Source organism: Carassius carassius, chromosome 25 (genome assembly GCF_963082965.1).
Source record: "Carassius carassius chromosome 25, fCarCar2.1, whole genome shotgun sequence".
NCBI classification, from domain to species: Eukaryota; Metazoa; Chordata; class Actinopteri; order Cypriniformes; family Cyprinidae; genus Carassius; species Carassius carassius.
In genome coordinates this window covers 13,080,571-13,102,802 of record NC_081779.1, presented here as the reverse complement: position 1 = coordinate 13,102,802, position 22,232 = coordinate 13,080,571, and the positions used below count along the sequence as shown (strand labels likewise).

Below are 22,232 nucleotides of genomic sequence, written 5' to 3'. Positions count from 1 at the left end.
TGTGTAAAAACTATAGGTAAAACGTTTATGTACAAGATAACGACCTGGAGATAATAAGAGACAGTGCCTCATAGTTCTCGGTAGGTGGCGGTAAGCGGCTCTTAAACTCGTCTTCATCTACCGTTAAACCGCGAAGGAGACGCAGATTATTGTCCTATGGAATGAGAGCATGATCAGCAAACACAGCCACGAGCACCACCCCTATGATTATATAGTTCTTTAATGTTTCTTTTTACATAGTATCTGACATGATCGAAGGTCTTCTGTCCGAGAACAATGTTGATATAAGCTTTTGGTCGTTTGATGTGTCGACGCTCAGTGGATACGTCCAAATCAGAGATGAGGTATGTGTGAGATATGTTGATCGTTCGTGTCAACACGCCTTGGTGTCGAAATCTCCGCTTGACCAGCCTGGGAGTGTGGAAAATGAAAGCACTGTTTTATCAAACGTGTTTGTGTGTAGATGACTTTAATGCTAGGGGTCTGTCAGCCGTAGACCGGTGTAGATGAACTGAACTGATGATGGTGATCAGCTGTCAACACAGTAAATGCATCCTTGAAAAACTACAGACAGAGATTCAGAGCTTTTGTTGAATCCTCGGTCCAGTTTTATTCTTAGAGAGCTGTTGCAAATGCTTCATGAAGAATTTAACCGCCAGAGAGAAACCCACTCCTCCACCACCACTGAAAACAAATGAGCAATTCACCAAGCTAGTATTCAGCATTTATACATTGTGATGGTTTACATGGAACGCAATCTTTTGTGTCTGCTAGAATATTCTAAGCAAATCTGCAAGTAATTTGTAAACCGTGTATGTAATCTGTGTTAGTGTTTAGTTCGTTACAATGTTGTTTTTTTGTGTATTGTTAAAGAGCCAGTTCACTCAAAGAGAAGATTATGTCATTCTTTACAAACCCTCATGATGTTCCAAACCCGCATGACTTTCTTTATTTTGAAGAGCACAAAAGGAGATGTTGTGCAGCATGTGAGCCATGTTAAATGGGGAAAGTATGCTATGGGTTACACTGTATATTATAAGGCCTTAACTACTATCCTTTAACATGAAATACCTGCTAGACCATGGATTTGCTATGAAACTACATGCTATTCTGGGAAATCCTCGCAAGTTTGAGGTATGGATTGCTTTTAGTAGTAAGGATTAAGAGTTACAGTCTTGGGACAAGGATTGGGTTATTGTTAGGGATTAGGTCAAGTGTAACTACAAGTGTTCATTTAATGCAGTTGCTTTAAATGTAATTACAATAAACCAACATGAATGCACATAATAAGTACGTATATGGTAGTGAAGCTACCTGATATAATGTGAAACCATGATGGGAAGTCATGGCCTAAAGGTTAGAGAGTTGGACTTGTAACTGAAAGGTTGTGGGTTCGAGTCTCAGGTTGGCAGGGATTGTCGGTGGGGGGAGTGAATGTACAGTGCTCTCTCCCACCTTCAATACCACAACTGAAGTGCCCTTGAACAAGGCACCGAACCCCCAACTGCTCCCTTTGGAGAGCACTAATTCTGAGTATGGATCACCATTCTTGGCCACATGTCATATCACTTTTCATGATGCAATGAAAGTGAGTATTCACTGAACCCCTTCACATTTTGTCTTCCATGTAAAGAAAAAAAAAACATTAACATGTTGGTACTGTGACTTTAAATGTCAGATTAGTGCATGCTGTTGTTGTCAGTCATGGCAAATCATTTGCTTGGGGTTTCAGACATTGTTAAGTGAAAACAGCAGTTGAGGTTCATCTTGTAACACAAAGCCTGCATTGTTTGAAAGTAGCCCACTGCCTGTAAAATGAATGCAAATGGAGTTTTTCTATTAATGGACACACAGTATGTTTAATGATTGAGCTCTAGTGTGGGGGAAGCTTGTGGAAAAGAAACGTTTCCCTTTCTTTGTGTGCCTGCCAAGTGCTGCTCTTATTTCATCTGTTCTGCATTCTCAGACGTCCCACCTGAAAATGAGCCTTTCGACCACAAGCCCAAAGTTCTAAAATGTGCTTTGTTTCTGATGTAACTCTGCAGACATTTTTGTTGAATGCGAGTGAGATGTGTAATGATGTGGAAAAGAACAACAGAGCAGACAGAATGACCTAAAAAAACGGGTCGAAGCTCTCACTCATGCCCGATCAGTGCACCTGCTGCCACCCTCTTCTCTCCCACAACCCTCTCAAGTAGATTTATTAGAGCATGACATGATGCATACTGGATTGTTTTGCTGATGAAATATTATAGATCCCTCAGGTCATGTAACCTTTTAAAATGTTTCTTTCTTAGTGTACTTTTTTTTTATCAAAAAAGAGGCACAGCCATTTTATCTGATGTAACCGTTTAGAAAAAATGCTAACGATATGATCAGATAAAGACACCTGTGCAAGATTGTTATTTGCACAATGTGGTCATATGCAAATTAGCATTTTGTGAAACAGACTGGTTATGTTACGTTAGGGATTTCCACAAGATGTGTGAGTTATATTTAAAGCTGCACTGTATAATATACATTTACTGGTCAGTATGTTCTAAAGCAGAAACCTATAAAGGGCTGTTCATGCAGAACAGGTTTGTGTTGCTTTTCTGTGCAAACATGTGCTTATAGACGTATTTTACTATTCTGATCATGCTTAGCATCTTTTGCAGCATCTCATACATTACATTGCTTTTTAAAGACTCAAGTCCCAAGATCAACTTTTTTAAAAAATGCTTATTGAGACCTTCATTCTACCATCCTAAGTCTTTTTTTTTAAACAAAAATGTATTCTTAACCTTTCTGTTTTAAAGGCCCCTAATTAAGCCATTTGTTGGTTGATTTCACAGAAATGTGTTAACAATTGGGCAATATCAAAACATTTGAGTAATTTTTTTTAAGTGCATACTCGAGTTGATTTCATTGATCAACTCGGTCACCTGTCATGAAATGTTCAGATTTTATAGATTAAGTTCAGAGTCCAGGAGGATTATTGATGGGTCTGATCATAACAAACAGTAATGGTACTCCAGTCTTATTTTTGCGCAAGATTTTCGCATTTCCATTTGAAAATGCTTGTGGTAATTTTACCCTTTAGATTTAAGCCTAACACTATTTTCAAGTCAAGCTCTGATGTGAAGTTTATGGACTGATGATGGGTGTAGAGACTATGTATCACATTCGGAGCAAAAGCTGATTGTCTGATGTCAATTTTTTTTCAAATAGAGATTGCAATATGGTGCTGTTGATTTTTCCATGTTGATTTTACATCTCATGAAATAACAGTGAATAACAGATCCCACACAATGTGATTGTGTTGATGTGTTTACAGGATACAGTTGATGTGGTATGCGACCCATCCTCTCTCATGCTGGCTGAGTGCTGAAAACTGAATGTGGGCCGCTCTGCGGCTCCCACTACAGCTCCTGCCATGGGGAATACCGCCACCAAGTTTCGTAAAGCACTTATCAGTGGAGACGAAGGCCTGGCCTGCCAGCTCTATGAGAACAACCCTCAATTTAAAGAGGCTCTAGAGCCCAACACATCTTATGGGGAGCCCTATCAACACAACACACCCCTGCACTACGCCTCACGCCATGCCATGACTCGCCTCATCAGGTATGAGCCTGCGGAGGATTGGGCACTGAATTACAAGCATTAGCCTCTACTGGTTAAATTTTGATTGTTCACCGTCAATTTTAATGTAAGAGTGACGCTATTTTAGATTTTTTTTTAGAAAAACAGTTATTAAAATGTATATTATTATTATTAGTTATTTAATTATAATTGAAATAAAAAGAAATACAGAATTTCATTAATGATTATGTGAAGCTAAATAAATGACGAATTAGATTTTTTTCTTATTAGGTTTTAGAAGTGTTCTAGTTTGTGGTCAGTAAAATTTGTATTATTTTTTACAAGTGAATACTTGTATTCAACAAGAATGCATTCAATTGATTAAAAGTGGCTGTGAAAACATTTATAATGATACAAAATATTTCTGCTTCTAATGTACTGTTATTTTGAACTTTCCGTTCATCAAAAGAAATCCTGAAAACCTATACCATGGGTTTCACAAAAATATTTGATAGTAATAATAAATGTTTCTTGCATAAATGCTAGAGCTGAAACAACGAATCGATGTAATCGATTAAAATCGATTATTAAAATAGTTGTCAACTAATTTAGTCATCGATTCGTTGCTAAATAATTTATTTGCCGTAAGCGGCTTATTTCGTGCATATTTCAAATCTGCGGTGACCAAAGTGTGGCAGTAATGAGCCACCGGAGTATTTACTCAGCCAGTACAACAGGAGAAGTAGCGAATAGCCAATAGCTGGCCTCGTTTTATGTCACGTGCTTCCCGAACGGCGTCTCTGCAGCATTCAGCAGGATGTGGAAGTACTTTATTTTGAGCCTTCAAAAAAGAAGATTAACCTGTAAACTCTGCACTACTGAACTGTTTAAGGGACCGTTCACATATCGCGTCTTTTGCGCGCTCATGTTCGTTATTTCCAATGTAGGCGCGCAGTATGCGCGCTCATAATGGAAGCGACGCGGTCGCGACGCACCCGTTTTTCCAGGCGCGTCCGCACCGCATCGAGTTAAAACATTTCAACTTTTCAGAATGCAGCTAGTGCACCGCGGGTCATGTGACAAGAACTAAATAATCAGCTTCATCCTTTCCCGTAACAACGTTAAAAGCTCAGCCAAGATGAAGGAACAGCTGATCATAGCTGTATATGGATTCCCATTTTGAAATAAATTTAGTAGCAGAGCTACTGCAAGCGATTTTTAGAGCTGCAAATCCATTTATCCTTTGCTGAAATATCCGCGTCTTCAAGGCGAGAGCACGTCATGGTTGCTTAGCAAAGGCAGTCGCCTCAGGGGCGCTTCTGCACGAGCGCTTTGGAAAGGAGGAGGAAGCGGTGCGCACAGTCTATGCGTTTTCCACGCGTTTTTAGGCGCGATATGTGAACGGCCCCTAAGCCTTTTATTTGTGCAGATTCTCCAGTACAATGTTGTTTGCAAATGTTTAGTTGTAAAAGCTGATAACATTGCTTTTTAACAGTTAACATTTAAAGCTTTACAAACATGTTCTGTGATCAGTTTGTCGTTTACCAGTTTATAATTCAGTCGTGCAGCCTAATTATGACTGAATGAGAGAGGTAAATGTTTAAAGATATTTGAAATGCACTTTTATTTCTAACTATTCACTGCTCTTTTTCACACAGCAGGTTTTTTGTGTGTCCGTTTTTTCTGGACAACCTTCTGATGTATTTTACTTTAAATTGTGAGTTCCATTCAGGTTTCATGCCATTGGCACTTTATTTGAAGGATTGTTTACAATTTCACAGCATAAGCTATAAAGCTGTTTCCCAGTAAATAATAAAATACAACGCACTGCAATCTTATTCTGTTTTATCCTTATTCTTCGTGAAAATATGTTCGGGATGTTAAACTACTTTAGGAGCTCTAAGGACTGCCATGGTGAAAACATTATTTGAAATCTCCTTGTGAAATTTGCTAGAGTATGGGTCAGTGTTTTGATTGCAGAAGAGTTTGACAAGGGATCACTAACACATAATAAAACAACTCCAGGTATATTTGTGATGAGGATATGACAATGCAAAATTATTAAAATCTCTTAAAAATCTATGCTGAATGATAAAGACCCTTTATTAATAATTTACTTTGGGGGAAAAATGGAAAAAACTAAAATATAAGTACATAAACCGATTAATCGATTAATCGTAAAAATAATCGACAGATTAATCGATTATCAAAATAATTGTTAGTTGCAGCCCTAATAAATGCTTTCTGAAAGATCATGTGACACTGAAGACTGCAGTAAGTGCCATCACAGGAACAAAGCACATTTTAAAATATATTAAAATGGAAAACAGCTATTTTAAATTGTAATAATAATTTGCATATTATAAATATTTGCATATAATTCTTTTTGATCAAATAAATGCAGCCTTGGTAAGCGCTAGAAACTTCTTTCAAAAACACTTTAAAAAAAGTTTAACGATAGTGTACGTGTCAGCGCAAAACATATGAACCCATTTAATATCAATTTGTAGCCTAACTAAGAGGGATAAGTCTGTTAGACTTCTATTCATGTAATGGGAAAACCCAAACAGCATAGCAGCATTTGTAGAGGGTTGTTGCTTCAGGGAGAACAAGAAACACTGAATAACCATTCCCATGTTGGCCCCTAACAGACGGAACCTAAAGCAAATATGCATGGAATGGGAAACTTATGTGGAGCCTGCAATGTTTATGTGTAATGCAAGGTTATTTTTGCATGGTTGTTGAATTCCATTGCTTGGTATTTGAGTCAAGACCACTTGGAGCCTTGAATCCTACTCTGACTCAGTGTAGTTAAAGCACCCCTCAGAGAAAATGGTTGGTAATTACCAGTTAGGACAGCTAGCTACTGGGGACTCCTCTTTCCTTTTCACTTTTCCCGATTCATTTTACAGCTTGTTGGAGCACACAACTAGCAACCTCAATGATTTCACAGCCTATCTATCTGTCTGTCTCTCTCTCTGCCTCTCTCACCATCTGTATTTCTGTCTGACTTTCTGTCTCTTTCTCTAGTTTGGAATATCTGTAACTTTGACCATGAGATTTAGCCCACATTGCATCTTATTCTGGTGTATTTAGGGATATGGTTAGGCAGGAAAAAGCATCTGATCAAAATATAAAGGGAACTAGATATAAAGTTTTGTACTGTACTGTTTATGTGCACATTTACAGATCATTTAACAATAATAAGTTTAAACAGGAAACAAATTCTGCACATAAGGTTGCATGGCAAGCATTGGGAAAATGGCAGGCAATATGTATAGGCACTGATTAGTATTTTGGCCCATCTAAATAGATTCAAAACTGATTATTTCAAAGACATAATTCACAGAAACAAGCAGATTTTACAGTTCTGTTTTTGAATATCTAGTTTGATGAATTTAATTTAATGGTTGGATGCATTTAACCTGGTAAAATTTGTCTCCTTGTGAACACAACTTTGTTTTGAGGCAGACTTTCAAATTCAGCCAGTCAAATTAGAGCTTGCAAGGTCAAACAATGCTTCTACATGTATCCTAGTTTGAAATTGACAAAACTGCAAACACCTTAGCTAGAACTACTACCCAAGCTTGATCGGCCACTTTGAAGTGGTTAGGTATTTAAAAGCTAATAGCAGAGTTCTGTATTTTGTAACTTGACTTCTGATTGTTTTTGGCTGCTATTGATTCTTGGAAAATCAACCTGTTAGTCTAGACTACACCCAGAATTTTGTTTTTAAGCCAGATGTGTGTATCTCTGACATTTGGCCTAATGTATGTTTACCTTTTGTGTGGTCTTGTTTTTATAATGATCACACTTTCATTAGTGAGCATACAGCAGATATCAGTCACCTGCTTGTCTAGACATTATCCTTGGATATTGGTGTCATTCCAGCTTAAATGCTTGGCTTTGCATTTCATGATGTGGTTACATCATTATTGGTTCTATTGTGTCATCTCACTGGATTTAAAGGGGTCATATGACTTTCTAAAAATAATTGGTGTAATTCAATGTGTTTATATGGTTTAAGGTTAAAAAAACATAATTTTCCACATAATGTACATTGTCTCTCCTCTATGCCCTGCCTTTCTGAAAAGCGAGGTGTACGCTGATTGGCTAGCTATCCAGTGTGTTGTGATTGGCCGGAAGCTACAAGCGTGTGATGGAAATCTTACACCCCTCACTATACTGTTATGCCACGTGTCCCTCCGTGACAAGACAAAACCAATAAAACATTACAAAAGAGGCATTTGTTGCATCCAGTGGGGGCATAATTACTGATTATAATGACTTTTACTGTCTTTTTACGTGTAACGTATTGTACCACATAAAAATAAAACCATGTCTGCATTTGTGATCAGAGAAACGACAAACAACAACCGTTTGAATCCTCACTGGCAAATCCTTTAAATATAAAAACATACTTACAGTCTGTGTGTCAGACGTGCCAGACTGTCCTTGCAAAGTTGGAATTGCCCCACTTTATAGAAACATACACCGGCATTGTAGTTCTCTGCAAAATGCGCTGCACAAATCTAAATATTTGGGTTGAACTCTTCCAGAACAGTGTTGTAAATACAACTTAACCACTGATTTCTAGTTGTGTCTTCTTTTGGAAGGCTTTGTAGCTTTGCTTTCCCAATGAAATGCACAGCATCTCCACAACATGGCGCCGGTGGTAACGGTGAAAATAAAAGCTACACCTTTCTGTGCGTGGACATTTTGGCGGTGTTATGCAAATCTTCCCACATAGTGACGTAGATATGTGGAGGTGTGTTTGAACGAGTTGTTTTAGGGGGGCGTGGTTGACTCTGAACTTTGATAAAGAATAACTCGTTGGATTTGAGACTTAAGTCTTTGCAACTTTACAGATCTTCTTTATGCACCAAGAGCTTATAACACTCTAAAGAGAAAGGAAAAAATTAAATCGCATCATATGACCCCTATTACAGTCACATAGTTAACAGGTGTCCGTGTCAATTTGTGGTAGTTCAACCAGTCTTTCCGGCCTCCCAGGTGCAGGTTCAGTTGGAGAGCAGGGTTTAGGGGAATGCAGGGAGTAAGAGCTGTTGTTTTCAGTTTCATTTAACTAATAAACTCCCATTGGCAGATTCACATCACAGACTTCCCAGAACAGCTCCCTGAGTCATTTCCACTAAAAGGCATTAAAGCCTGCTGGATGCAATCACTAAATGCACTCTTAAAGCTTACAAGGTTGTACATTTACCTAAGTCCATTCTATGGTGTATTCCAAACCTGTTATGAATTACTTTGAAGCTCCCGCAAGTAATCGCCTGACAATGATATCAGTCTTTCTAATTACGTCCAGGTAGGGCTCCAGCAGGGCTGAACAATGTCATGCCATTTTCATTGTTAACATTGTTATGACCCTAATGCATGTTATGGAATTTTGGTAGATGCCACCACCGGGATGAAGACAAAGGTAGTCTTCAAATACTACCTGAGGTGTTTTATATTGGCTTAGAAAATCAATAAATGTGATAGTTCTGGTCTTGGATGCTGATTGGGCAATACGAAATACCATCATCCACAAAGTGTTAACAGTTATGATGCATAACCCCTGTTCATTGTATGGCACCCTTAAGGCTCTGCGAATGCAAAATCAATTAATGACGATAACAGGATATGATGTCATACTTTCCACCTCATTGTTCAGTGCAGAAGTAAGTCATTTCCTGTGAATGTACTTCTGATTTCTTTGCTACTAATGGTAGATAAATAGAACAACAGAGTGCAGTAAATGGTAAAACCGGTATGTGTTTATGATTACAATAGTAAATTAAAATGGCATGATAACAAATACCTGTTTGCAATATCGAGTAGCATAATGTTTTTTTTTTTAATAAAATAAATGGAAGCCTCACATATTCAAGTTACAAATATCTGTGCCTGCTCTTGCTTCAAAAATAGACTGGACAAGATCAGATTTGAATACTTAGAATTAATTCTGGAAAAATCAAATATCAGACCTGAAAAAGTTACACGTTTTTTTTCAATCCTGGAATTTTCTATAGTTCATAGAAATATTTCAAATTATGATTGTCTAATTCAAGGAGATAGATATTGCTTTTGTGTAGAGCAAAATTTATTTATGTAAGCTGTAGTGATGCCTGTTTTTTAAAAGATTTTTTGTTTTATGCAGATATTTTCAATGAATAAGATGAAGCTGTTTACAGATCAGTACACAGGATTCATTAAAGAATCAAGTCTGCACAAAATGAATATGTACAAAAACTAGACAGTTAGTTAATTTGTTTTTTTTTTTCTTTCTCTGATTTACAGTTTGTTCTTACTCTAGTTCCTTTCCTGCAGGTCTTTCCTTTTCTCCAAAGATGGCAACCCCAATAAGTGCAACGTTCACAATGAGACTGCGTTGCACCTGCTTTGCATGGGCCCCCAGATCCTGCTGAGTGAGGGGGCACTGCAGCCACGGATCAGCCGCCCCCAGGAGGATGAACAGAAGCGGGCTGAGTGCCTCCAGATGATCCTGCTGTGGACCGGAGCCAAGCTGGACCAGGGCGAGTATGAGAGAGCCAACGTCAATGCCACAGACAACAAAAAGAGCACCTGCCTGCACTACGCAGCAGCGGCTGGCATGAAGAACTGTGTCGAGGTAACAAGATTGCATAGTTCAGGCCTCCAAGTTGTGTATGTGTTTACGTATTTTCAGATGATTTGATGCAAACCCTCAGTTCTGTTAGACTGTGGCTAAACTCTATGACCATGCAAGATTACTTTTCTGGTTTAATTGTAGTACACTAGGATTGATCACTTAGTGAAGCCACTAGCTAAGTTTTAGTCTTGTGTTTTGCAGTTGTTAGTAAAGAACAATGCAGATTTATTTGTGGAGAACGAGGACAGGGAGACGCCATGTGACTGTGCGGAGAAACAGCATCACAAGGAACTGGCGCTCAGTCTGGAGTCTCAGATGGTTTTTTCTCAGGATGCCGGAGCTCAGGAGATAGAAGCAGAGTATGCCGCCCTTGACCGACGAGAGGTACGGCTGTGTTAAAACTGTATATATAAATAAGTAATTCAAATATGCATATTATTAATTTTTTTTCTTGAAAGAAAGTAAGTAACACTTTTAGTCAGCAAGAAGGAAAGAGGAAAGACATTTATAATGTTACAAAAGATTTCCATTTCAAATAAATGTTGTTCTTTTGAACTTTCTTTTCATCAAAGATTCTTGAAAAAGCCTATTACGGTTTTCAAAAAATTATAATCATCAAAACTGTTTTGTACATTGGTAAAAAGAAATGTTTCCAGAACACCAAATCTAAAAAACAAAACAAAACAAAAACCTTTTTTTATATTGATTTATGCTATTATTCTCAATTTATGTATCCGCATATCTTGTAATTAACTTCAATTTATTGTTCTGTTTGTTAAATTTGTTGATCAATCTATAGCCCAATATATAATATAGGCAGAAGTTTGAAACCTTACAAACAAAGAATTAATGTTCACTATGCGTGTGCGAGTACACGCTAGTTCATGAGTCATAGCTGTGTGCTATGCGCTGAGGAAGTGAGCTCAAGATAAATCATAACTTGGTAACATACTGTCAAAGGATAGGGCACCAGTTTAAAGAGGAAAGATCCAGCTGCCAGCAGCAGACTCATGATTGTTTTCTTTTGCTGTTCTAGACAGGCTGAGCAATACAGAAGGTTAAAAGGAAAAGCTTTATTAGTTCTCTTTCCATCACTTCTCCTCTCACACCCTCTTTCCTTCACACTTTTCATCTTTATCCCTCTCTCTCCCAAACCTGTTATTCTCTTTTCTTTTTCTCTCCAGCCATATGAGGGATTGAAACTGCAAGACCTGCGTCGGTTGAAAGACATGTTGATAGTGGAGACGGCGGATATGCTGCAGGCTCCTCTCTTCACGGCCGAAGCCCTGCTGCGAGCTCACGGTTTGAATTTACTTCCACTCATCCAATGATATCACTGGGTTTAATGCAAGAATTTTTATTTTTATTATTATAATTTTTTTTTTATACAACAGTTGGCATCACAAGTGAATTTTGAGGTAGTTTCTGATTTAATGGTTTTAGTGTGCTCATAATATTCTGTGAAACACTTTAGACTACATGCTATAAGTACCGTCTGATCGCTCTACCATAGTTTGGTGCAGTACGTATTTGTAAAGGACTTGTAAAGAGATGAAAAGGTAATATATTGCAGAGGGCTGTCACTGTGCCAGCTGATCCATTTGATCAATTAAAGAAATATGCCAAATTTGGCCAATATCCAAGACCCTTCATTCTTGAAGATATTAGAAGCAAAAGGGTTTGGCTCGACTTTGTTACTGGGCAAAACAGAACAATCCATGCTTAATCTTTACTGAAGTAGTAGGCACCAATTTCACATTCATACATTTAAAGAGACGGAAGTTGATTCAATATAATATTTTTTTGAAAATTAAAATAGCATACATATCATATAGCTGACAACTGCCGCACATCCTTAATGGGCATTATGTGACCAGGTTCCTGCTCTAAGCAAGTTGTCTGTCCACACTTTGCTTGCTTCTGATTGGCTGTGGCACTGTCAAAGCCTATCAGAATATCTGATGTTTTATACACCGCTATTTGAACCAATTTTAAACCTTCTTTTTACTGAAAAGACTGGGACAGGGAAAAACTTCTAGAGGACTGGATGTCTAATGCGGAGGACTGCTGCCAGCGCTCAGGTGTTCAGATGCCAACTCCCCCACCGAGTGGCTACAATGCTTGGGACACTCTGCCTTCACCTAGAACTCCCAGAACAACTCGCTCCTCTGTCACCTCTCCTGATGAGATCAGCCTGTCTCCTACTGATGGCCTTGCCCTGGTAAGATTCATCTTCCGCATTCTTTATCATTCAGTGTACAAATATTGAAAAGAATACTGACACAGTCTGTTCAATGTTTTTGTGCCCATGTAGTGTGGGATTTGCATGTGCACCATATCGGTGTTTGAGGACCCTGTTGATATGTCGTGTGGGCACGAGTTCTGCAGGGCATGCTGGGAAGGGTAAGGAATTGAAGTTTTGTTTAAAGCACAAGTTCCGAACATATCAGAAGTTTTTCTTAATAAAGTATCCATTATAGTTAACCAATTACACTACAACGTTTGTTGTCAGTAAGAAAAAAAAATAAAGATGAATGCATTAAATTGATCAATAGTGACAGGAAAGAATTTTTTACATTTACAAAAGATTTCAAATTTAAATGAACACGGTTGTTTTCAACTTTCTATTCATCAAAGATATAATGGATTCCCAAAAGAATTATGCAGCACAGCCGTTTTCAAAAATATTTCTTGAGCATTAAATCAGCATATCAGAATGATTTCTGACAGAATATGTGATATGAAGACTGGGACATTCAGCGTTGCCATCACAGTAATAAATTACATTTAAAATATGTTAAGATTGCATCCAGAAAAGTTTTTAAATTATAATAATGTTTAACAGATATTACTGTTTTTTTTATCAAATAAATGCAGCTTTGGTGAGCATAAGAGACTTCAGAAACCTAAAACAATATTACAGACCCCAAACCTTTGAACTGCAGTGTACATGCTGGAATAGTTTAGAAACGGCGTTTCTAAATTGTTTTATACTCATAATCACTGTCTGAAAGTCAATCGTTATATATGGTTTAGAGATATATATATATATGTTTTAGATATATATATTTTACCACTTCCTATTTAATCATGGCATTTGCAATGCTTCATGTGATGAGTAGTTCTTTTCCTCATAGAAAGTTTTTGTTTGTTTTTCACTTTAAAACTATTTTTGTTAACATTTTTGAAATCCTGTGGATGAATAGAAGAAAAATCTGCTCCACTTAAAAAAGCACTATATATTGAAGGTTGTTTATGATCCATGTATTCATAGTCTTTGAACACTGTTTGTCTGGATGTCAGGTTTTTGAATCTGAAGATCCAAGATGGGGAAGCACATAACATCTTTTGCCCTGCTTATGAATGCTTCCAGCTGGTTCCTGTGGAGGTCATTGAAAGCGTTGTCTCCAGAGAGATGGATAAGCGCTACCTGCAGTTTGATATTAAGGTACAATTGCAGTTCACAAAGCACCAGAAACCATTTCAAAGCTGCCCTTTTATTTTTCTTATCATAGACTGTCTGACGTTGGCTTTGAATCAAAATGCTGACGGCATCCTGCTGTCGGTTGAGTTTATGCCAGTGTTTGTTTGAGGAAAAAAAAGCTTTTGTGTAAACGCATGCTCAGAAGTCAAATGTTTGATTGTTGGGCAAATATCACGTTGATTTGATTTTGTATTATTTACAGATTAAAATAGGTTTTGGATATTGGGTCATTTATGTCATCCAAAACAAAGAGCAAGTTTCAACACATTCTCTTTTCGTCACCAGGCTTTCGTGGATAATAATCCTGCCATTCGCTGGTGCCCTGTAGCCAGATGTGAAAGAGCTGTACGACTGTCTAGGCCAGGCCCTGGAGCCTCTGACTCTCTGAGCTTCCCGTTGCTCAAAGCCCCTGCTGTAGACTGTGGCAAAGGCCATCTCTTCTGCTGGTACATTAACCCGCTGTTTCCTTTATTTACACTCTCAGAGAAAAGGTACAAAGCTGTCTCTAGGGCTGTACCGTAAGGTGCAGAATTTGTACCTAATTTACCTCTAAATCATACATATTAGTGCCGAAAAATAAGAAAGTTTGCTTTAAAATAAAAATTAAGGATTTGAAGGTTTTTCTTTTTTAAATTTGACACTTTTTTTAATGTCAGTTAAGCACATTTATTCCCTTTTCCCATAATATAATACTGTACTTTTCCCCCTCATTTACTTTTTTTTTTACATTTATAGGAATGAGAGCTCAGGGGTGTGGTGGATATAAAAACCCTTAATGGTCTTAAAAATGAATGTTACTTTCTTTAAAATACATTATATTGTTTCTTTTGATTTTGATGGGATAATCTTAATGTTCATCCTCTAAAATGCCATCAAATCACTGTTTATCTCTTGGGTTTCTTCTCAGGGAGTGTCTTGGGGATGCTCATGAACCCTGTGACTGTGAGACATGGAAGATGTGGCTGCAGAAAGTGTCTGAAATGAAGCCTGAAGAATGTAGGACTTTTCAAATGTTTAAAATTCTGTATATATTATTCTTCTTGGCCATGCATTTAATCTTCAGCATGCATGACCATTTGACCTGCACCTTTACTTAATGGATGTTTATTTTATTTAACCTGCTGCTGTAAGTTTTTATATTGAGCTCCTCTCTGTCTCTGAACAGTGGCTGGTGTGAGTGTAGCCTATGAAGATGCTGCCAACTGCTTGTGGCTACTCACCAACTCTAAACCTTGTGCCAACTGCAAATCCCCCATCCAGAAAAATGAAGGCTGTAATCACATGCAGTGCGCGAAGGTCAGTAGAGAATGGAGTATGTGAACAAAAACATTCAAATCCATTCGAATATCAGCCCACTAAATTCTGACTGTCTGATGATTATCAGCTGACACATTGACGACTAATAAGATCAGATGTCGGAAAATGTATTCTTTCAACAGATAATGTGTAGTAATGACGCATAATAAGGACCAATATTTGGTTTCTGGAATTAAAGTTCGGGTAATTTTACCCTTAGAGTGCATTTGTTTTTAACTATACTATTTTTTCTATTATGTACAATGTAATGTAAAATTGGTATTATAAAATCTCTTACAGCTATCATATGAGTGTGTTTGAATGTGTTTGACTCTGACACAAAATGTATTTGTGTTGCATAACAGCCTTTTGACGTCAGAGGCAGGTGTTTGAACAAAGGCAGTGCTGAGGACTTGGCCTCACTGTTATTTTCTTAATGAAGGCTTAACTAAGGTTTTGAGTGACAGGCGCAGGGCAGGGGGAAGGGGAAGCTATTCACACGCCACCAACATGTGGAGGAAAAACAACGTCACACGCTCACAAAAATGAATGTTGAATGCTCACTTGTGTCTGGATGGCTGTTTATATTGTAAAATAAAAGATCTCATACTATCTGGCCCATGCTTGCTTTAGTACACTACTTTGTTGTTTAGTAACACAGATTGAAATCTGTTGCTGGTTTATATCATTGAAGGAAAGACAGTCAGGGTTGATTGTATAATTTAAAATGATCTCCAAATTAGCTGTTTAGTTCTTGATCCTGTTTGATGAGTTCTGTTTTGCTCTCCTTTCTCATCTGGATCTCTCTGAAGTGCAAGTATGATTTCTGCTGGATTTGTCTTGAGGAATGGAAGAAACACAGCTCCTCTACTGGAGGATACTATCGCTGCACGCGCTATGAGGTCATCCAACAGGTGGAGGAACAGTCCAAGGAGATGACTGTGGAGGTACTTGTTACACACATAACAGCCATTGAAGGAATTTATTGACTTGGATCTTTTGTGATTTGTTTTTTTCTTTGGACTTTTTTTTTTTAAAGTCTCAGAATACCAAACATTTACTTTCCAGGCTCATATTTCTCACGAGTAAAAAGTAACAAAACAGGTTCTGTGGTTTCTTTTGATCTGAGTTTATGTGTGGTTATGAGCTTGAATTTCCATCAGGAAGTCTCTCTTGCTTTTATGTTTGTGTCCTCACAGGCTGAAAAAAAGCACAAGAGTTTTCAGGAACTTGACCGTTTTATGCATTATTACACACGATACAAGAATCACGAACACAGTTACCAGGTAGGAATATTTCTGTAATGAAAGTCTCTTAAAACATTCTAGTTGAGTGATTGGCTCACTGTTTGTTGACAATCATTCATCAAAGACACTTCTTTTAAATTAGTTAGAAGAACGACTCTTGAAAACAGCCAAAGAAAAGATGGAACAACTGAGCAAAGCTTTCATTGGAAGTGAGTAGAACATATTTTACATGCACTATACGTGCCTTTGGTTTTAAGTGTGATGTAGTATGTTCTTATAAACAGGTGTGTGGTGTATTTTGAATAGTAGGCCTAAAAATGTAAAAATGTCAATGTGTCTGTTTCTTCAAGGGGAAGGAGCCCCACCTGACACCACCTTCATTGAGGATGGTGTGCATGAACTTCTCAAGACCCGACGCATCCTTAAGTGCTCTTATCCATATAGTTTCTTCTTGGAGTCCAAAAGCACAAAGAAAGAAATATTTGAACTTATGCAGGTACTGAGATTGATGCCTGTTCGCCACTTAAGATAAGCAATGATTTGTTTCTGTTGAACCTTCTCCTGCACAACATGCTGTTGTGTTTCGTATTTCTACAACATGTGCAGACTGATTTAGAGATGGTCACCGAAGACCTTGCTCAGAAGGTGAACAGGCCTTACCTCCGCACCCCTCGCCATAAGATCATCAGTGCCACGTATCTGGTGCAGCAGAAGAGACGGGAGTTCTTGGCCTCTGTGGCTCGAGGTGTCGCTCCAAACGATTCTCCCGAGGCTCTCCGCCGCAGGTTAATATTATAAGCTCTATGGTTAAATGTTTGAAAGCAAAGACATTAAGACAGCCATTCTGTTTTGTAAAGTAAATGTATTATATAGTACATTAAATGTATTATATTACTATAGTAATGGTATTATTTATTTATTGGTTTTATTCTATATTTAAAAAAAAAATTAACTTTGTATTATTAGTATTGTTATTATTGTATGGTCATATTGCATCTTTGTCACCTTTTTCACCCCTGATGATTTTGCATCCCTGGCCATGTTTTTACCATAGTTGTACCATAGCATGGTATTCTTTCAGGTTTTTTACTTTAAAGAGCACTGTGATAGTATTATTATATTAATATGGTAAATGTCTACAAAAACATGATATTACCTTGGCACCATTTTCCAAAATATTTTATGCAAACAGAAATAAAACAATACAGTACTACTTTTCCTCTTTTGCAGTTTTGCTGGTGGCACTTGGGACTGGGAGTATCTGGGATTTGCCTCTCCTGAGGTATCACTGTTGCTGTGATTACAGTTTTTGCTGATTTAACTAACCCCTGTTATTGCAAACCTCACACAGGCAGCCAGAGTTGTAGCTCACAAAACTGTTAATGCCCTCTGATCCTCTGGGATGTCCTTGTAATAATGTAAGATAGTTGTGTGTTACTGTAAAGTACTAGCAGTCACTGAATCTCATTCTGTGTCCAAAGATGGTGAGGAATCACCCAGTACGGGGATCAAATGCACAGCGTGAGAGCAATTACAATCCAGGAGGCCAGCCGCAGGTACTGCTGAAGACAAAATAACAAAATATTCTTCAAAATTTGGTCCAGCATTCATTTCATAGTGATTCATATGTCATCTGACATTATATATATTATGCTGTTAAAGTAAATGCAATCCGGTGTTAAGGCTGGTCATCTCCTGGAATATTCCAGATAAAGGACTATGCTGTTACTCAACTCAATTTCTTAAATAAATCAGAATTCCTGTCCTGTGGTCAACTTCACCGTTCTTGAAATGTGGACACTGTTGTAGGTTGCTTTGTCATGCATTCAGTTTGCCTGTGTGAATGATCTGCATTCAGTCTTTCTAACAACAACAAGACTAATATAATGTTTTTATTTTTATTTTAATGTCTAAATACAGTGGCCTCAAAAAGGATTTGGACACTCTATCACACTTAAAAAGTAAAAATTCCATAGCAGTGGATAAACACATATTAAGTATAAACTAACATCAGCTTTCTAAACTGTTGTCAGGTTGTAAATTCATACAAGTGTCCTTGGAGAATAACCTCCGATGTAGTTCATTGTATTAACCATGAGCATGCTCTACTACATTTTCATTAAAATCCATGTTTTAGTGAAAATTAAACCATGGTTCGACATTTTGTTGTATAATTCCAAGAAATAAATTTGTAAATGTGACATAATTGTGTCCATATATGTTGTAATTTATTTTAGGCATTATTCTAGGCATTTTATTCTTTGCTTGTAATATTAAAGCTAATCAGTATCCCTGTGAGAGTCTGTCCATTTTTTAAGGATCTGTCCATTATTTAATTACTGCTCCTTGACAAGAAACCACATATTATTGTAATTAAACTGAGGGTGATGGTTTCTGCAGGAATACTCAGAGTTCCAGTACAGACGGAGACACCGGCAGCGGCGTAGAGGAGACCTACTCCGACTGCACAGCCTCCGGAGTAACACCCCTGAACCACATGACTCTAGTGACAACACTTCAGGTACAGCTCCTGACACTGATCATGACCCCACATAATGTTAGGATAGAAATAACTAAAAGAGCTGCTTTATGTCAGTGTTACTAAGTTTACTAAGAAATGTATGTATGTCCAATTTGTGTCTACAGAAACACGTGAGGGAGGCATTACACAAAGACATGGGATCTCCACGGTGAATATACGGTTTATAGATTTTCGAACAAGTGATGCTTTCATTTTTGCACAATTATTTGTTTTGGTCCTATTTTTTTAATTTTGATTAAAATAATTTGGTTACCGTTTCATGTTTTCATTTGTCAAATTCACTATAAAATGGCATCTAAATTTAGCAAAGTTAAACAAAATAGTTCATGCATTTTCATAAACCAGAAGACATTTTATATGCCAGTTAAACATGAACCAACTTTTAAAAACATACATTCCCATGGAAAAATTTGGGGTTGGTAGGATTATTTTAATGTTTTTGAAAGAAGTTTCTTATGCTCACCATAAGATGATTACTACTTATTTCGGTCTCTAGTGTCACATGATCCTTCAGAAATCATTCTGACATGCTGAAACATTTCTTATCAATGTTTAAAACACTCCCTAATAATTTTATGGAAACTGTGATGTATTTATTTCAGAATTATTTGATAAATTGAAGGTTAAAAAGCAGCATTTATTTGCAATGGTAATATTAGGCCACATTATTGATGTCTTAATGTCAACTTTTACTGCATCGTTGCTGAATACAAGTAATAATTGATTAAAACAAACAAACAAAAACTTACTGACCCCACACATTTGAACGATGTAGTTCAATCAAAAATGAGTCAATGAGAATTTATTGAGAATTTGAATCCTTTTTTATCTCCTCAGGCACTTGGGTCTCTGGATGAGGATGACCCCAATATTTTGTTGGCTATTCAGCTGTCCCTACAGGAGTCCAGGCTGGCCTTGGACCCTGAGCCTCAGGATGTGCTCAGTAACGATTCTTCTGTAGGTGCCAGTGGATCCTCTCTGCCCTCTAGACTGGATTCTGCCCCCCATACTGGGGATCACCCCCGAGCTTCCATGAGCAGCTCTGAGCTTCTAGAGCTGGGAGACAGCCTTATGAGACTGGGCAACATTACCAGCCACTATACACCCTTTAACATGAATTCCTACCCCGATGCCTTGGGTAACGCCTTCACCCCTAGTGACCCAGACTGCCTGGACCCTTCCACCAATGCCAACCTGCTTGGCAACATTATGGCCTGGTTCCATGACATGAATCCACAGAGCATTGCACTGATTCCCTCAGCCACCTCACATGCCAGTCCTGAGCCTCCCATTTTTGGAGAGGGACAACCTGCCAAAGCCCAGGACGAGGAGAATGAGTTGGGGAGTCCTGAGCAGGGTTCCCTATCGCTAATGAAAGAGAGCGCAGGCATGATGGCATCGCAACTTTTGGAGCTGGAATGTGTTGATGCACAACCTCCTAAAGCAGAGCCAGACTTGGAGGGTATGGGCAGCAGTGTAGATCTCACTAACACAGTTCGTCCTGAGAACAGTACAGATCAGGATCTGCAGGTAACTGACCTCTCTTTAGAGTGGGAGGAAGAAGTGCACCTCGTGTGAGGAAAAAGTTGAATTATTGTTTACCAACTGAGTGCTCTTATTGTGCCAAAACACTAAATAAAATCAAAGCTGCACGTTCAGAAATGGAGAAATGGAGAGTGAAAAAGGTGCAGTGGGGTCAAATGGGTCTCGTCTTGGTTGTGTGTTGCACAGCGTCTGGTGGAAGAAACAAGAAAATGTGGTCAGATTCAAGTTGATGAGAGTAGAGTGCGTCTCATTCACTAATTGTAATTTGTGTGTGTGTGAATGTTTTTGAACAGAAATCCAAATTCATTCATATATTAGCACTTGGATTTTCTTTTTTTACATTTAGCATAACATTTAGAAACAACTAAGAATCAGTCCTGGTGGCCTTAGAAACACAAAATGGTTTAAGCCGAAAGGTTTTACTTGTAATTGGACATTTGAACAACTGAGAGACCCAAAAAAATTAGCATTAAAAAATGAAAAGCATTATAGATCTGGAATCGGTTCTACATAAAAATGTTGTATTTAAAAAGCCATTGAATGGTGATGGTTAGGATGGTAATTGCTCATTTTAGCTTATGTCGAATAATCTGGATTTATTAACATTAGAAAGACCGTAAGATCAAATTTATGTGCATACCTGTTGTGAGTAATCAGGTGGAAATTTTTTGTTCACATGAGAACACTGTTATGAGTGACTATTGTGAAGTATTAAAGTCACAATGAAATGGAAGTAGCGACAGGTGTTTTCTTCCATATCGCGCTGTACATCTGAAAGAAAAACAAAATATTAGGTTGGGCCTTGGTTATATCCATTGTTGTGTTGATCGGATGGAAGCAGTTCTGAATATGAGCTTGCAATCGATTGTAAGAAAGAGGCGAGGTGCAAGCATGCTAAATGATTGGAGAAATAAACATAATTCATCAGAGAAGTCTGTCATTTTCACTGGAAGATCCAGTTATGAGATGTCGATTACGATTTACAAGGTGTTTGTTTCAAACCATTCGATGCCACTTTGAACATCTCTAGAAATCTTGCTGTGGGTGGGTGCCATAAGAGAAAGCTCCATCTGTATTAGATTGGAAATTCATTCTTTCTTTTAAGTTCAAATGAACAGAAATTAAATGGATGAATTTTTGACTTGACAGTTCTGAAAAGAAAAAGAATGTTTATGTTCAGGAGAAGATACATGAAACCATCAACGTTTCTTGGCTCTTGCAGTTACTGTGAAACATTGTGAGATATGATTTAAGATAAAAACTTTATGCCTTTCATGAGTTCTTTGCCCTATTTTGCTTTTTAGTTTTGCAGCTCTCCTATTTAGCCATGCCACTTTGTTAATTTATTTAAAACACTAATGTTCCTTTCATTTAATGTAGGTCACATTTAATGCAAAAGCAGAGTACACAGTACACATTTCATTGTTATTAATGAAGAGTCAAAATGTTACTGTTTGTTAAAAACTTCAACAGATTGAACTTCAGAAGACCTTGTTCTTTGCCAAAAGGATGTACATTTACACTCCTGAAAATATTGACATTTATTACCTTATCTATTGTGACTACTACACAATACCTCTGATTATTCTGTGTTGTGGATTTCATTTGGGCTCATGGCTAACGCATACATGCATAAAGACTTTGTTTGTGTGTCGAAATTAAGTCATATACATAGAAAGTTATTCTCATATATGGCATATGTGGCCAAACTGACACATGTGTTAAACCTTTAATGAAATTAAACCTTTGCAGAATGCCAATCACATCCCTCTCTGATTAAACATACTGTGCAGTAACAGAGAAGGTTTTCAAGGAATATTGCAGGTTAAATACAACTTAAGATTTATAGACAGCATGTGTGACATGCTATCGGTTACTACATCACCTCTTTAGTTTGTACAAAAAAGCAATGCGTTTAAAATGTAA

At 37.7% G+C, this 22,232-nt stretch overlaps 1 protein-coding gene across 2 annotated transcripts; it reads left to right on the top strand.

Annotated features, from left to right (window-relative positions):
* The first annotated feature begins 129 nt into the window (after positions 1-129).
* LOC132104213 (ankyrin repeat and IBR domain-containing protein 1-like) lies at positions 130-21,581 on the top strand. 2 transcript variants are annotated; one of them, XM_059509514.1, is made up of 21 exons: positions 131-344; positions 3,317-3,603; positions 9,892-10,192; positions 10,394-10,576; positions 11,377-11,494; positions 12,208-12,413; positions 12,507-12,595; positions 13,496-13,640; positions 13,962-14,122; positions 14,584-14,672; positions 14,842-14,972; positions 15,785-15,919; positions 16,172-16,258; positions 16,362-16,428; positions 16,570-16,715; positions 16,826-17,004; positions 17,450-17,501; positions 17,701-17,775; positions 18,620-18,740; positions 18,866-18,909; positions 19,599-21,581. In XM_059509514.1, the coding sequence occupies exons 2-21, from the start codon at positions 3,416-3,418 to the stop codon at positions 20,337-20,339; spliced, it is 3,258 nt and encodes a 1,085-aa protein (XP_059365497.1). In that variant the 5' UTR covers positions 131-344; positions 3,317-3,415; the 3' UTR covers positions 20,340-21,581. The 2 variants fall into 2 exon arrangements, with proteins under 2 accessions (XP_059365498.1, XP_059365497.1); XM_059509515.1 differs by lacking the exon at positions 17,701-17,775 and having other exon boundaries at positions 130-344.
* The last annotated feature ends 651 nt before the right edge of the window (positions 21,582-22,232 follow it).

Excerpts from the sequence above, each read along its gene's own strand:
- LOC132104213 (XM_059509514.1), top strand. The coding sequence starts at position 3,416 with ATGGGGAATACCGCCACCAAGTTTCGTAAAGCACTTATCAGTGGAGAC. Across the intron at positions 3,604-9,891 it reads GCCATGACTCGCCTCATCAG|GTCTTTCCTTTTCTCCAAAG; the intron begins GTATGAGCCTGC and ends CCTTTCCTGCAG. Across the intron at positions 14,973-15,784 it reads ATCACATGCAGTGCGCGAAG|TGCAAGTATGATTTCTGCTG; the intron begins GTCAGTAGAGAA and ends ATCTCTCTGAAG.